The sequence below is a fragment of the Cetorhinus maximus genome, chromosome 9 (genome assembly GCF_964194155.1).
Source record: "Cetorhinus maximus chromosome 9, sCetMax3.hap1.1, whole genome shotgun sequence".
NCBI classification, from domain to species: Eukaryota; Metazoa; Chordata; class Chondrichthyes; order Lamniformes; family Cetorhinidae; genus Cetorhinus; species Cetorhinus maximus.
The window spans coordinates 62879370-62893990 of record NC_135887.1 but is presented as its reverse complement, the minus strand read 5'-3'; the positions used below and the strand labels follow the sequence as shown (position 1 = coordinate 62893990).

General features: G+C 47.0%; 1 protein-coding gene across 2 annotated transcripts in view; it reads left to right on the top strand.

Annotated features, from left to right (window-relative positions):
• Positions 1-10734, top strand: part of slc39a13 (solute carrier family 39 member 13) — a 68609-nt gene extending 57875 nt beyond the window's left edge. For both annotated transcript variants that reach the window (XM_078548816.1, XM_078548815.1), the window contains 3 exons: positions 3413-3545; positions 6137-6236; positions 8741-10734. In XM_078548816.1, coding sequence (XP_078404942.1) covers positions 3413-3545; positions 6137-6236; positions 8741-8813 — 306 coding nt within the window. In that variant the 3' untranslated portion in view covers positions 8814-10734. The remainder of the gene's footprint in view (positions 1-3412; positions 3546-6136; positions 6237-8740) is intronic.
• Positions 10735-14621: the final 3887 nt, after the last annotated feature.

Below are 14621 nucleotides of genomic sequence, written 5' to 3'. Positions count from 1 at the left end.
TGTTTACAACTTGTAAAAGTGCATTACTCTCTTGAACTGTATCTTTCTCGTGTGTGTGCGAGTAATGTAGCCTTTAGATTTTGTGTGAATGCGCGAGTAAATAATCCTCTTTATTTAAACCCACAAAAGCTTGCTGCTGTTATTTAAAGTGACCACACACTCCAGGGGCTAAGAAACACACACATCTTCCTTTCCAACAACACACTGATTACACTTTAAGGGAAAAGGGTACAAGGGTTTCAGTTCTCACCCAACCCTGTTTGTAACACAAGTAACATTCACACAAGTGCCAGGCAATGACCATCTCCAACAAGAGAGAATCTAACTATCTCCCCTTGTTATTCAATGGCATTACCATTGCTGAATCCCCACTGTCAACATCTTGAGGGGTGACATTGACCAGAAACTTAATTAGACCAGCCTATAAATACTGTGGCTATAACAGCAGGTCAGAGGCTAGGCATTCTGTGGCAAATGACTCACCACCTGACTCCCACAGCCTGTCCACCATCTACAAGGCACAAGTCAGGAGTGTGATGCAATATTCTCCACTTGCCTGGATGAGTGTGGTTCCAACAACACTCAAGAAGCTCGACATCATCCTTGACAAAGCCCGCTTAATTGGCATTCGATTTATTACTTACACGTTCACTCACTCCACCATTGGCACATCATGGCTGCAGTGTGTACCATCTACAAGATGCACAGCAGCAATCGGCCATGACAACTTCAACAGCGGTTTCCAAAACTCTGACCGAGGATAAGGGCGACAGATAGGCGAGAACACCTGAGAGTTCCCCTCCAAGTTGCGTACCATCCTGATTTGAAATTATATCACTGTTCCTTCATCGTTGTTGGGTCAAAATTCTGGAACTGCCTTCTTAACAGCACCATGGATGTACATTCTCTACATGGACTGTAGCTGTACAGAAAAGCTGCTCACCACCACCTTCCCAAGGACAAATGGGATGAACAACAAATGCTGAATTTGTCAGTGAGGCTCACATTCCATGACTGAATATAAAAATACTTCTGCTGCCCTTAGTCGCCAGCTATTATAAGCACCCTTGACTTATCCAGTCACTTTGAGCTGGAGATGGAAAATGCAGGCCATAATACTAGTGTAGTGACCTGACGCAAACTGGCATTAAGAAATAAATTCAAAAGCCGTACATGGAACTGAAAACAGAAAATGCTCCAAATACACAGTAAGTTATGCAGAATCTGTGGAGAGGAAGCCAGCTATGACCAGAAACATTAACTCTTTCATCAGATCAGAAAATTGTTAGAAATGTAATAGGTTTAAGGAGGTGAAAGGGAGAGAGGGTGGAAAAAAACAAACGGGAAGGTCTATGGTAGGGTGGAAGATGGGAGATGTTAAATGACTAAAGAGTTGGTGGAAATAAAGGGAGTAGTAATGGGACAGGTAAAGAAACAAAAGATGTGGCCAGAGGAGGTGTGAAAAGCAGAATGATACACAGCTGCTATCCAAAAGAAAAACCAGGTTAAGACCGAAACCTGCAAAGAAAGTGAGACAAAATGGGAAGGGCTGAACTTGAATGTTGAGTGCAGAAGGTTGTAAAGTGCCTAGTCAAAAGATGAAATGCTGTTCCTCGAGCTTGTGCTGAGCAACATTGGAACACTGCAATAGGCTGAGAACAGAGGGGTCAGCATCAGAGCCAGATGGTGAATTAAAATGATAAGCCACCTGAAGCTCAGGGTCATTCTTGTGAACTGAGCAGAGGTGTTTCGCAAGGTCTCCCCAATTTAGAGGAGAGTGCATTGTGAGGAGTGAATGCAGTTGGAAGTACATGTTTCCAGGTGAAGCAGTGATTTACATTTCTGAAACAGGCATTCCTTTTGTTAGGAAACCAAGATAATTTAAGTAAGCTATATTTATATTTGTGGGTTTTAGAAATAAGGCATATCTTTAAGTTTAAGTTCAATTTATACTTTTTTCTACTTGTGGGTTAAAAGGTGAAACCTGGGATCTAGTTTCATTTTTGAGTGGAGACAGCAGGTCTAAATCACTGTTTGTATACCTGCATTTCTAATGAGTTTTATGACCCTTGAGCTGTGTTATCAGTTGGGGGAGAGGGAGATAATGGTTTAAGAAAGTTAAAAGGTTTAAAAAAACTCTGCTGTTGCCTAGCAACAGGGTTCTGGAGAGGGAGGTCCCACACATACACGCGTGCGCACATAAAACTAGAAAAGCAATTTCAGTTCAGTTTGAGTTCTGTTGAAGCCAGAACTCCAGAAAGGCTGGACAGCAGAGTGACAGGTAGCAAGTCCCAAACTAAAGTTGAAGCCAGCTGCCAAGAGAGGCTGGACAGTATAGGAAACTGCAGAAGCTGGTTCTAGAAACTAAAGAAGAAAGTTCCAAAATTGGGAACAGGGAAGATCCAAGAGGACAGTCTAGTCAAAGGACAAGGACAGGAATCTGGAGAAGGTCCTGTTTTGTGGAAGTGAAAGTAAGGAGCGGAGAGGAAGGCTTCAAGCTTAAAGAGAAGAAAGTGCAGGACGCAAATTTAAAGCGATTTAGGCATACAAAAAGCCAGAAATTCCAAGGAGACAACTGAAAGTCTGAAACTCTTTGCTATGAGTATGTGAAGCAGTGGCGTACTGTTAGCATGGCTGAGTCAGAGAGAGAGTGTGTGGAAGAAAGCTTAAATGCATGTGGCAATCTAGGGGAGAGGAACACTGGAAGGAGAGTTCGAAACCCTGGAGGTGGACCCTTGTGGAAGGCATTTGAGAGACAGTGGAGATTGGAAACCCTCGCGTGAAAGACAGAATTCAGTGAGACCGGTTGGCTCGTGGTCTGACAAGTGTCTGGAGGGGGGAGTTGATGACAGATCCGTAGCATCTTTTCGGGGTGGGATCTGTCACTTGGTTTCAGTGTGTAGTCTGTCTGACCACAGGTCACCTATTGGTTTACATGAACTGTGTACTTACTGTGAACATTAGAGTAGTAGACAGCTTTTGTAATTTGTGTTATCCTTACAAATCTGTATAATCTGTAAAGGTATAATTGTGGGTGAAGGGGTATTGTAATATAGTTAATCTTTTCTTGTTTAATAAATGTTTTATTCTTATTTGTTAAAAGCTCATCAGCTGACTCCTATGACTCTGTTCAGTAGCCACCCTCCACATGTCTAAACAAAAAGTAAAAGTCATAACCTATCAAGCCAGGTTCCACCCTGGGATCAGGCTTGTTCAGTAGTAACATCAGCTGGGATCATAACACTTTTAATCCACAGAAATCTCCTGCCTAATGTTTTTCTTGCATCTTATTGTTTTGTCCAGAGATGAATTTCCCTTGGTAAAGATTTAAAGCCAGAATTTTGGATTCCCTCTGGAAAAATTAATCTGAGTGAACTTGGCCTGACTGACTACTTCACTGTTTAACCCATAGGTTGGAGATTTTGCCATCCTGCTCAGGGCAGGATTTGATAGATGGAGTGCAGCAAAAATGCAGCTGACAACTGCGTTTGGAGGAGTGCTGGGGGCCTGCTTTGCCATGTGTGCACAGTCTCCAGAAGGGGCAGGTACTGTTTAATCTGCTTGATGTAAATGAGAAACTTGGCAATGCAGTGGGGAGGAAAGCGAGAGAGAGCCCCATTATTTCTCATTTTGTTCGAGTCTCGAACAGGACCCACCGTAGAGCTGTGCACTCAGTCTCGGCTCTCTCCATTTATCACTCGCCCCATCTTCCCCTGCTCAAGTACACGCTCTCTATATTCCTGTCTCTTTCTGTTTTCCCCACTCCCTTTGGGAACTCCCAACCCCCATCAACGCATCCCACTCTGGGTTCCCTCCCCTCCCCTACCCAACACGAAGTTCCTCTGGGTTCTGTCACCTTCGCATACCCCCTCCCTCTGGGTTCTCTCTGCCCCAGTCCACACCACCAGTAGCCCCCCACCAAATTCCCCTCAGTTCTCTCCCCTTCCCCCACCCCCTCTCTCTGGGCCTTTCGCTTCCTTCACCCCCTCTCTGGGTCCACACCATCCTGCACGCCCTCTCTCTCTGAGTCCTGCCCGCTTCCCTCACTGTTCCCTCTCTCTCTGGGCCCTCCTCTTGCCCCACCCCCCTCTCTCTGGGTCCTCCTCTGCCCCCCCCCCCCCCACCACCACCACCCCCCCAATCCCCTCTCTGAGTCCTCTCTGAATCTTCATCTTCCCCTAAGCCTTCACCTTCCCCCACATTCTCTGTCTGGATCCTCCCCCTCTCTCTCTCGTTGGGTCTTGCCCTTACCCCAGCCTCTCTCTCGCTGGTTCCTCACCTTCCTCAACCCCTCTGAGTCCTCACTTTCCCCCACCTCCTCTCTCTGACTGAATCCACACCATACCCCACCTCCCCTCTCCCTCTGCTCACCTACCCCCACCCCCTCTATGTCTGGGTCCTCGCCTTCCCCTTCCCTCTCTAGGTTCTCTCGCCTTCTCACCAACCCTCACCCCCACCATGCAACGCTCCCTCCGCTCAACACTTCTGCCCTCAACATTCCCTCCCCCCACGCCTCTGTCCTGGGTTCTCTCCCTTCCCCCTTTGAGTTCTCTCTCTCTCACATTCTCCATTACCTACTTTCTCTGGCTTTGTGTCTCACTTGCCATTCCACTGTGTAGAGCCCAATTCTTCCCCACGTTATGAACTCCTATCTCTGTCCCACGCTCTCATTCTTATGCACTGCATCCCCCACCCCACCACCAAAACACACCTCTGCTCTCCCCTCTCTAGCCCACCACACTCTGACCAACACCGGCCCACACCTTCCCTCGCTGACGCCACCCCTGGCCCGCCTGCCTGCTCCTTCCCTCTCTGAACCCCACCCCTCTCTGACGGCCCCCCGCCCTCTCCCTCTCTGATGCCCTCCTGGCCTTCCCCCTCCCCCTCTGCCCTCCCCAGCCTGCCCACTCCCTCTGATGCCAACCCCCCTCCCTCTCTGACTTGCCCTCCTGCAGCCCTCGCCCTCCTCTGACATCCCCTCTCGCTGTCTGACACCCCTTGGCCCGCCCCCTCCCTCTCTGATGGTCCCGCCCCCTCCCTTTCTGACTAACCCCCTGCAGCCCACCCCCCCTTCTCTGATGCTCCCCCTTGGCCCGCCCACCCCCTCTCTCTCTGATGCTCCCCCTCGGCCCGCCCACCCCTCTCTCTCTCTGACGCTGCCCCACGCCCACCCCCTCTCTCCCTGACACTCCCCCACGGCCCGCCCGCGCACCCCCTCTCTCCCTGACGCTCCCCCACGGCCTGCCCACCCACCCCCTCTCTCCCTGACGCTCCCCCACGGCCTGCCCATCCACCCCCTCTCCCTGATGCTCCCCCACGGCCCGCCCACCCACCCCCTCTCTCCCTGATGCTCCCCCACGGCCCGCCCACCCACCCCCTCTCTCTCTGACACTCGCCCCACGGCCAGCCTGCCCACCCCCACTCTCCCTGATGCTCCCCCTCGGCCCGCCCATCCCACTCTCTCTCTGACGCTCCGCCACGCCCACCCCCTCTCTCCCTGACACTCCCCCACGGCCCGCCCGCGCACCCCCTCTCTCTGACGCTCCCTCATGGCCCACCCGCCCACCCCTTCTCTCTCTGACACTCCCCCCATGGCCCACCCACCCACCCCCTCTCTGACGCTCCCCCTTGGCCCGCCCACCCCTCTCTCTCCCTGACACTCCCCCACGCCCACCCCCTCTCTCCCTGACACTCCCCCACGGCCCGCCCGCGCACCCCCTCTCTCTGACACTCCCCCACGGCCTGCCTACCCACCCCCTCTCTCCCTGACGCTCCCCCACGGCCCGCCCGCCCACCCCCTCTCTCTGTGACACTCGCCCCATGGCCAGCCTGCCCACCCCCTCTCTCCCTGACACTCCCCCACAGCCCACCCGCCCACCCCCTCTCTCTGTGACACTTGCCCCACGGCCAGCCTGCCCACCCCCTCTCTCTCTCTGACGCTCCCCCACGGCGGGCCAACATGCCCCCTCTCTCTCTGGCCAGCTCACCTGCACCCCCACCCCCCCAAGCCCCTCCCTGTCATTTGCCACACAAAGGTAGTTCTATGTTCTGTGACATGTTCACATATAAGGTGTGTCTCAGGAACTCAGTAGCCTGTCTCTATAATTCTCATGCATCGAGTTCTTCAATTTTACAGGGGACAGCGTAGCTTGGATTTTACCATTCACTTCAGGAGGATTTCTGTATATTGCTCTGGTTTCTGTGGTACCTGACCTCCTTCAGGAAAAGGATGTGTGGTAAGTAATCATTCCTATCAGAGGCTCCATATAGTGTGTCTGTTGTTTCTGGAAATGTTGGGCAGAGAGATGAAGTAAAACCCAGACCTTCCCGCTCATCAGAGAGATGATATAAGTTTGATGACCTTCACATCCTGGTGTTAACAGTTTTATAATGCTAGTGCTTAATGCTTGACTCCATTGTGCTTACATGGAGGGGAGTGTTGAGCCATCCCAGCCATGTGGCATAACTGCACTTTTACACTACGAGTGATGGAGGACAGAGTTGAAGCAGATTGGTTTTGCTTGGGACAGGTTGGAAGAAAAGGTCCTGTTTACTAGTGGGAATGTTGGTAAGGGTTGTTGTACTTCATGGCCACTGACTTGGTTTCTTTGCAGGGAATAAACGGTGCTCACTGAGTCTCCAAGAACAGGTCCTACATTATCTGGTATTTCCCCAGTTTCAGGCAGAAGCTGAACACCTCGTGACTTGACTGTGGTGTGTTCACATGTATTTCTGTCACATCTTTGTTGTACTTCAATAGTTCGTACTAGCCTGCTTGTAATGGGAAACCTCACCTGTTGACAGGCCCAGGAAGCAATGAACTCAGCTCGAGATCTGAGTCATCTCCTAGAATGTAGTCTAGAACAGCTGGATGTTAGAACAGCTATGACCAAAATATGTGTAGAGGAGTGTCCTTCTGGGCAAAAATCATTCAATGGTTATCTGGTATCAAAGGATGAAGAATGTTGTTTGAAGACCCAAGTAACAGATAAGGGGTCTTCACATTCTCTTGGTCTGATTCCACTCAATCATAAACAGCAATACTTCACATTCTGCCTCTCCTGCCTCCTTTCATATTTCTATACAACTCTCTGTATGAAACATTGGCTGTAAAAACCTATCTGGTACTTTCTGTTTCAAATGAAAGGCTCGCGCCACTGTGTTGTAGTCTCAACCTAGTTTAAGGCAGCAATACATCCACAATGCAAAACTGCCCCTAATTGGGCTTAAGCTGGCAACTTTCTGAGGTAGATGTGAAAAGTGGAACAATATAAATGTGATACAATAAGGTCTACTCTTCAATGACTGGAGTTAAGTTATAAAAGCAGAAAATAGTGGAAATATTCAATAGTTCTGTCAGCATCTGTGGAGAAAGAAACAGTCCATGTTTAAGGTTGATCTTTTGTCATAACTGCTCTAACAAAAAGTAATTGATCTTAAATGTTAACTCTGGTTCTCTGTCCACTGATGTTGCCAGACCCACTCAGTTTTTCCACTATTTTTTATATTTATTTCAGACTTCCTGGATCTGCAGAACTTTGCTTTTGTATTGGGGTTAAGCTATGTTCCCCAAGGGTCCAGGGCAATAATTATCCCCCAGCCAACATCACTGAGTAATTATCTGTTTGTTTATCACTGCTGTTTGAGGGACTTGACTGAAACAATTTGATTGCTATGTTTTCCCACAATAGTAACTAAATTTCAAAATTACATAATACACTGTGAAGCACTTTGGGACATCCTGACATCATGAACGCGCTGTGTCGATGTAAGTTTGTTACAGCTAACTAGTGCTGTACCTGTCCTGGGAATGTTTGATGGGGACAGTGTAGAGGGAGCTTTACTCTGTATCTAACCCTGTGCTGTACCTGTCCTGGAAGTGTTTGATGGAAACAGTGTAGAGGGAGCTTTACTCTGTATCTAACCCTGTGCTGTACCCATCCTGGGAGTTTTGATGGGGACAGTGTAGAGGGAGCTTTACTCTATATCTAACCCTGTGCTGTACCTGTCCTGGGAATGTTTGATGTAGGCAGTACTGAGGAGTTTTATGCTTTATGCTATCTATCTGTACCTAACATGTTTGGTCCTGATTTATCACCATAAGCACAAAGATTGTTTTTGGAAAAGCTTTGCTTTCTGTTTGTCTATTTACCAAGCTGAGTATTGTTCACTCTTGCCTTTCTGCAGTTGGTAAATGTATTTGCATAATTACACATCTCCGTGAGGGTTTAGAATACATAGAAACCTTAAAGTGATCTTTATTGTGTCCCAGTCATCTGCTTGTTTGTGAATGTGTGGAGAGTCCTCAGATTAAGACTTACATTTATGTAGCTTCTCATCCTGTCCTCCGAATTTCCCAAAGTGCTTTGCAACTAGTGTATTCCATTTTGGGAATGTCATCACTGTTACAGAGCCCAAATACCAAAGTTTTCTTTGATCACCATGCTTTTTCCTAACCCCTGCAGAATTAACCTGAGAATTTACTTTGTGCTTTTGCTGCACGGTGCGTGTGCTGCACATAAATCATCCTCTGTACTCAAATTAGTCAAGCCAGAGACTCTGTCCTGAGGCCTACTACCTTGTTTTCAGCAACAGATTTCTGTGCATCAGCTACCAAAGCAGTAAATGATTCTGGGAAAAGAAGTGGATTTCTGACAGGCAGGGAATTGCACGCACTGCACTTGTACTCTTCAGAGATTCCCTTTGCAGTACCCGCATTTTTGATCTTTGTGTGTTTCAGGAACTCTGTGTATCAGATGTTGCTGCTGTTCAGTGGGATCGGAGTCATGATGCTGGTCTCTGCCATTGTCTAACTGAGGTCCAGACCAGAGTGCCATTTCAGTACAACCTAGGGAAGGTGACCTGCAGACAACTGATCAAGATTAACTACTGTACAAGTATGAAAAAAATATTGATGTTCTTCCCTCAAGTCTAAATGGAGCAATGCAAAATGACTCGTAGCCTCCAGTAAAATGCTGAACCAAAGAAAAATGCAATAAACCAGATGTTGCACAACTAGGAACAGCCACTATACAATTGATGGTGCTTCAATGTCAGACAACCAAGCCCTTGGCTTACCTAACCAAGTTTGTTGCTTTATTGTAAGTACTCGGCAATTTTTGAGTCCTGCTCTGCACAGACTGGTCCCCACTGTGTTCCCCACTCCACACTCTTCATTCAGAAGGAGCATAGGAAATGTGCCTTGTCAGTTGTTTGGCTGTTGATTTGAGATTGCTGCCTGGAGCTTGGACATTGCTTCTCAACACAGGTCAGACTTCGACAGGTTAAAGCACTGGGATGCTGCAATAAGTATTGTTACCATTACTGAAATACTTCCACTTGCAGGTGTCTGCCCAACCCACATATTGCCTCAGTATGCTCTCTGAAATCAGGGTGGGGTCAGGAAGATCTCTCGGAGGAACAACTGGCACCTGTAATTGGAGTTGTGTCCTTTCTGCTGGACCACATCAGGCTCAATGACACCCATTTCTCTTAGATTGTGTTACTAGAATGTAACAAACTGGGAGGAAATGACCTGAGCCTGATGACACTAACAACTATCTTCCTCGATCTTCTTCTCCAAGCACTACCCGTCTATCTTCGTCAGTCTTATTGTTCAAACACGAGCCGTCTGTCCTCCTCGATCTTATTCCCCAAACGCTAGCAGTCTGTCCTCCTCGTTCTTATTCCCCAAACACTAGCAGTCTGTCCTCCTCGATCTTATTCCCCAAACACTAGCAGTCTGTCCTCCTCGATCTTATTCCCCAAATACTAGCAGTCTGTCCTCCTCGATCTTATTCCCCAAACAGTACCAGTCTGCCCTCCTCGATCTTATTGTACAAACAGTACCAGTCTGCTCTCCTCGATCTTATTGTACAAACAGTACCAGTCTGCCCTCCTCGATCTTATTGTACAAACACTACCAGTCTGCTCTCCTCAATCTTGTTGTACAAACAGTACCAGTCTGCCCTCCTCGATCTTATTGTACAAACACTACCAGTCTGCCCTCCTCAATCCTATTCCCCAAACAGTAGCCGTCAAATCACCTCAATTCTATTCCCAAACACGAGCCATCTGTCCTCCTCGATCTTATTCCCCAAACGCTACCGGTCTGTCCCCATTTATCCTATTCTCCTATTAGTTACTTAAAAGTCCCCCACATTTCCACGGTACTCATAATCACATTGTGTTAATTTCTTTATGCCTAACATATGGGTGATGGTTTCAGCACATTAGGTGGTTGGTTGCCACAACCAAAAGGACTCTGCTGAAATCTGCTGTTGAGCACATCAGCCAGGAATTACAGCCATAATGATGCTTTTGGCGTGAGGCAACTGCCCATTTACTACATCGCTTTAACCAGGCCATCATAGGAATCAAACTCCTTTGGTTATCAGTACTGCCATATTAGTGAAACCAGTCGTTAGGAACGTAGAAATATTCCTCAATCTGGGTATTCAGATGAAGCCTGTGGACTGACTGTTACTACCAGCTGTTAGTGTTAATGGTGCTGTCTGTTCTAGTGTGAGGCTGTTGCTCATTGCACAGGGATCAGATCTTCAGTACCTCCCAGCTATATACAGAGCCATCAATGAAATTAACTCTCTGCACTTTCTCCTATTTCTTGAGGCATAGATTTATTTTAGGTATTCTTTTTAAAGCCATTTTATGTATTTTCATTTTACTTGTAAATATTTAGCATGAAATATTTAAATAAACTATGCATATTCAGTTTGTGTCATGTATACGTGTATTTTATTGAAATCCAAAGATGAAAAAACCATGCTAATGCACAGGTCACCCTGCCCCTCGCCCACAGTGGTGAGGCTGGTCACCCTGCCCCTCGCCCACAGTGGTGAGGCTGGTCACCCTGCCCCTCGCCCACAGTGGTGAGGCTGGTCACCCTGCCCCTCGCCCACAGTGGTGAGGCTGGTCACCCTGCCCCTCGCCCACAGTGTGAGGCTGGTTTGGGGGAAGTGGCATGGGGAGAGGATTTAAAATGATGCATCAAGATGGAAACTCGGTAACAATTATTGGTGAGAGATTTTTTTATGAGCTCATCTCTTGTGTGCAGTCTGGGTATTTCAATGGTCTGATTGAATTTGCCTGTTACGTACATGCCTTAGAGTGAAGACACAGTTTGAATGCCGTGTCACTGCTGAATCCCAAATGTCTTTCAATCTTGGACTAAATCTGACTCCTGGTTCGCTGTGAACTCAGCCGCAAACATTCATTTTGTGACGGTTTGTAATGAATGGGTTGCGGTCAGCATTACATATGGATAACCTAGGTGCCATGGTGCTCTACTGTTCAATGGACCATCCTGTAGCTCTTAACAGGCCTCCATAATCTCCTGCCAGTAAATCACCAGAATGAACTGTATTACAATTACCTATGTTAAAGCAGTGAATACCCTTCAGAAGTGTTTCATTGACTGTAAAGCACTTTGGAACAAGGCTAGATATTGTAAAAGGTGATTATTTAAGTGCAGTGTTCCTTTACAGCGACTGTTCTAAGAGTTACTAATCCTGGGGAAACGCAGCAGGGAGACAGAGTACCTGGAGCAAGTGGTAAGTTTAATGGTTGAGATTGCAGTGAGTTTTTAAGCCCTATATTTAAAAAAACTAGGAAAAGTATCAGCATAGGTTCGATACAGAGTAAAGCTCCCTCTGCACTGTCCCCGTCAAACACTCCCAGGACAGGTACAGCACAGGGTTAGATACAGTGTAAAGCTCAAACACACTCAGGCCCTCAGATAAGCAGCTTAAATAATGAGCTCTCTCCTGGTACTGCATTGGAGTGTTGACCGAGGTTATGTCTTCCCAACCCAGCAGCCTTATGACTCATAGTTACCTCTCGTCAGGTATTGTTCCCCTCCCTTTCAAATATGTTATCCTTAATCTAATTAGTCATTTAAGGTTTAACAAGAATACTGAACAGTTTGAAGATTTCAAACACTTCATCTTGCTTTGCATTAATTTGATGAAAATCCCAGTTCAATGCCTGGTATGGTTAATTCAAATTAACAGTTTGACCCGCTCCTTCCTTCTGTCAAGCTTTTATCTGTCCTTTATAACACAGTATATTCTAAACAGTAGATACTTTAATCACTGATTAAAAAACTCACCCCTGCTGTACTACCCAGTTACCTCTCCATCTCCAGCTTCCTCTTTTGTCACCCTCCCCAAATCCATACCCATCTCACAATCACAGAATGATAAGCACAGGAGGCCATTCAGCCTATCATGTCTACGCCAGCTCTCCGAAGGAGCAATTTACCTAGTGCCACTCCTCAGCCTTCTATCCGTAGCCTTGCATTCTTCCTTTTCAGATAATAATCCAATTCCCTCTTAAATGTCTCAATTGAGCCTGCTACACCACACACTCAGGCAACATATTCCAGATCCCAACCACTCGATACGTAAAAAGGTTTTTTCTCATGTCACCATTGTTTCTTTTACCAATTACCTCAAATCTGTGCCCTCTTGTGCTCCATTCTTCCACCAATGGGAGCAATTTCTTCCTTTCTACTCTGCCCAAATTCATGATTTTGAATACTTCGATTAAATCCCCTCTCAATCTTCTCCAAAGAAAACAGTCCCAACTTCTCTAATCTATCTATGTAACTGAAGTTCCTCATCCCTGGCACCATTTTCGTGAATCTTTCTGCACCCTCGCTAATGCCTTCACATCTTTTCTAAAGTGCTGTGCTCAGAACTGGACACAGTACTCCAGTTGAGGCCAAACCAGCGTTCTATACAAGTTTAACATAACCTTCCTTTTGTGGTCTGTGCTTCTATTAATAAAGACTAGGATGTGTACGTTTTATTAACCACCCTCTCAACCTGTCCTGCCACCTGTAATGATTTATGCATAGATACACTCCAGGTCCCTGTGCTCCTGCAACCCCACTGGACGACACCAAGCAATGTAATTGCACCTTTTTTGTTGCTTAGCTCTAGCCAAATAGCTTCTGTCCTTGACTGCTCTGGGACACCCTCTCTCTCCAGCACTGCAATGCTCTCCTTAATCAAAACTGCAACGCCTTCCAATTTCCTTCCTTTCCTGAACACCTTGTTTGAGCCTGTCCCCTTTTTGAGCCAAGTCTCTGTAATAAGCACATCATATTTCCACATGGCAATCTGCACATTTAACTCCCCAATCTTATTTACCATACTTGCACATTCACATGCATGAACAGTAACCCTGATTTAGACTTTATTACTTTCTCCCTTACTCTGACCTCACATAATACCTTTCTGTTTCCTACTCCAGTGCTATCTGTCTCTCCCAGTATTCTGTGCACCTTGGTGGTACTCTGAAACTGGTTCACTAATATCCTTTAGGGAAGGAAATCTGCCATCCTTACCTGGTCTGGCAATATGTGACTCCGGACCCACAGTAATGTGGCTGACTCTTAAATACCCTCTGAAATGGCCTAGGAAGCCACTCAGTTGTATCAAACCACTTAAAAAGTCTAAAAGGAATGAAACCAGACAGCCCACCCAGCATCAACCTAGGCACCAGAAACGACGGCAAACTCAACCTTGTCGACTCTGCAAAGTCCTCCCTCACTAACAACTGAAGGGCTTGTGCCAAAATTGGGTGTGTTGTCCCAGAGACGAGTCAAGTAACAAAAACAGAATTACCTGGAAAAACTCAGCAGGTCTGGCAGCATCGGTGGAGAAGAAAAGATTCGACGTTTCGGGTCCACACGACCCTTCAACAGAACTGAAGTATAGTTAGGAGAGGGGTGAAATATAAGCTGGTTTAAGGTGGGGGGACGGGGGGAGAGAAGTTGAGGGTGGGGTGGTTGTAGGGACAAGCAAGCAGTGATAGGTGCAGATAATCAAAAGATGTCACAGACAAAAGGATCAAAGAGGTGTTGAAGGTGGTGATATTATCTAAGAAAAGTGCTAATTAAGAATGGGAGACAGGACCCTCAAGGTACAGCTCTAGTGGGGGTGGGGTGGAAAGATTGACAAGGTATTCTTTCCACCCCACCCCCACTAGAGCTGTACCTTGAGTGTCCTGCCATCCATTCTTAATTAGCACTTTTCTTAGATAATATCACCACCTTCAACACCTCTTTGATCCTTCTGTCTGTGACATCTTTTGGTTATCTGCTCCTATCACTGCTTGCTTGTCCCTACAACCACCCCACCCTCAACTTCTCTCCCCCCGCCCCCCACCTTAAACCAGCTTATATTTCACCCCTCTCCTAACTATACTTCAGTTCTGTTGAAGGGTTGTGTGGACCCGAAACGTCGACTCTTCTCCACCGATGCTGCCAGACCTGCTGAGTTTTTCCAGGTAATTCTGTTTTTGTTTTGGATTTCCAGCATCCGCAGTAGTTTTTTGTTTTAGTCAAGTAACAGCCTGACATAGTCACACTCACGGAATCATACCTTACAGATAATTTCCCAGACACCACCATCACCATCCCTGGGTATGTCCTGTCCCACCGGCAGGACAGACCCAGCAGAGGTGGCCGCACATTCGTATACAGTCGGGAGGGAGTTGCCCTGAGAGTCCTCAACATCATCTGTGGCCCCCATGAAGTCTCAAGGCATCAGGTCAAACATGGGCAAGGAAACCTCCTGCTGATTACCACGTACCCC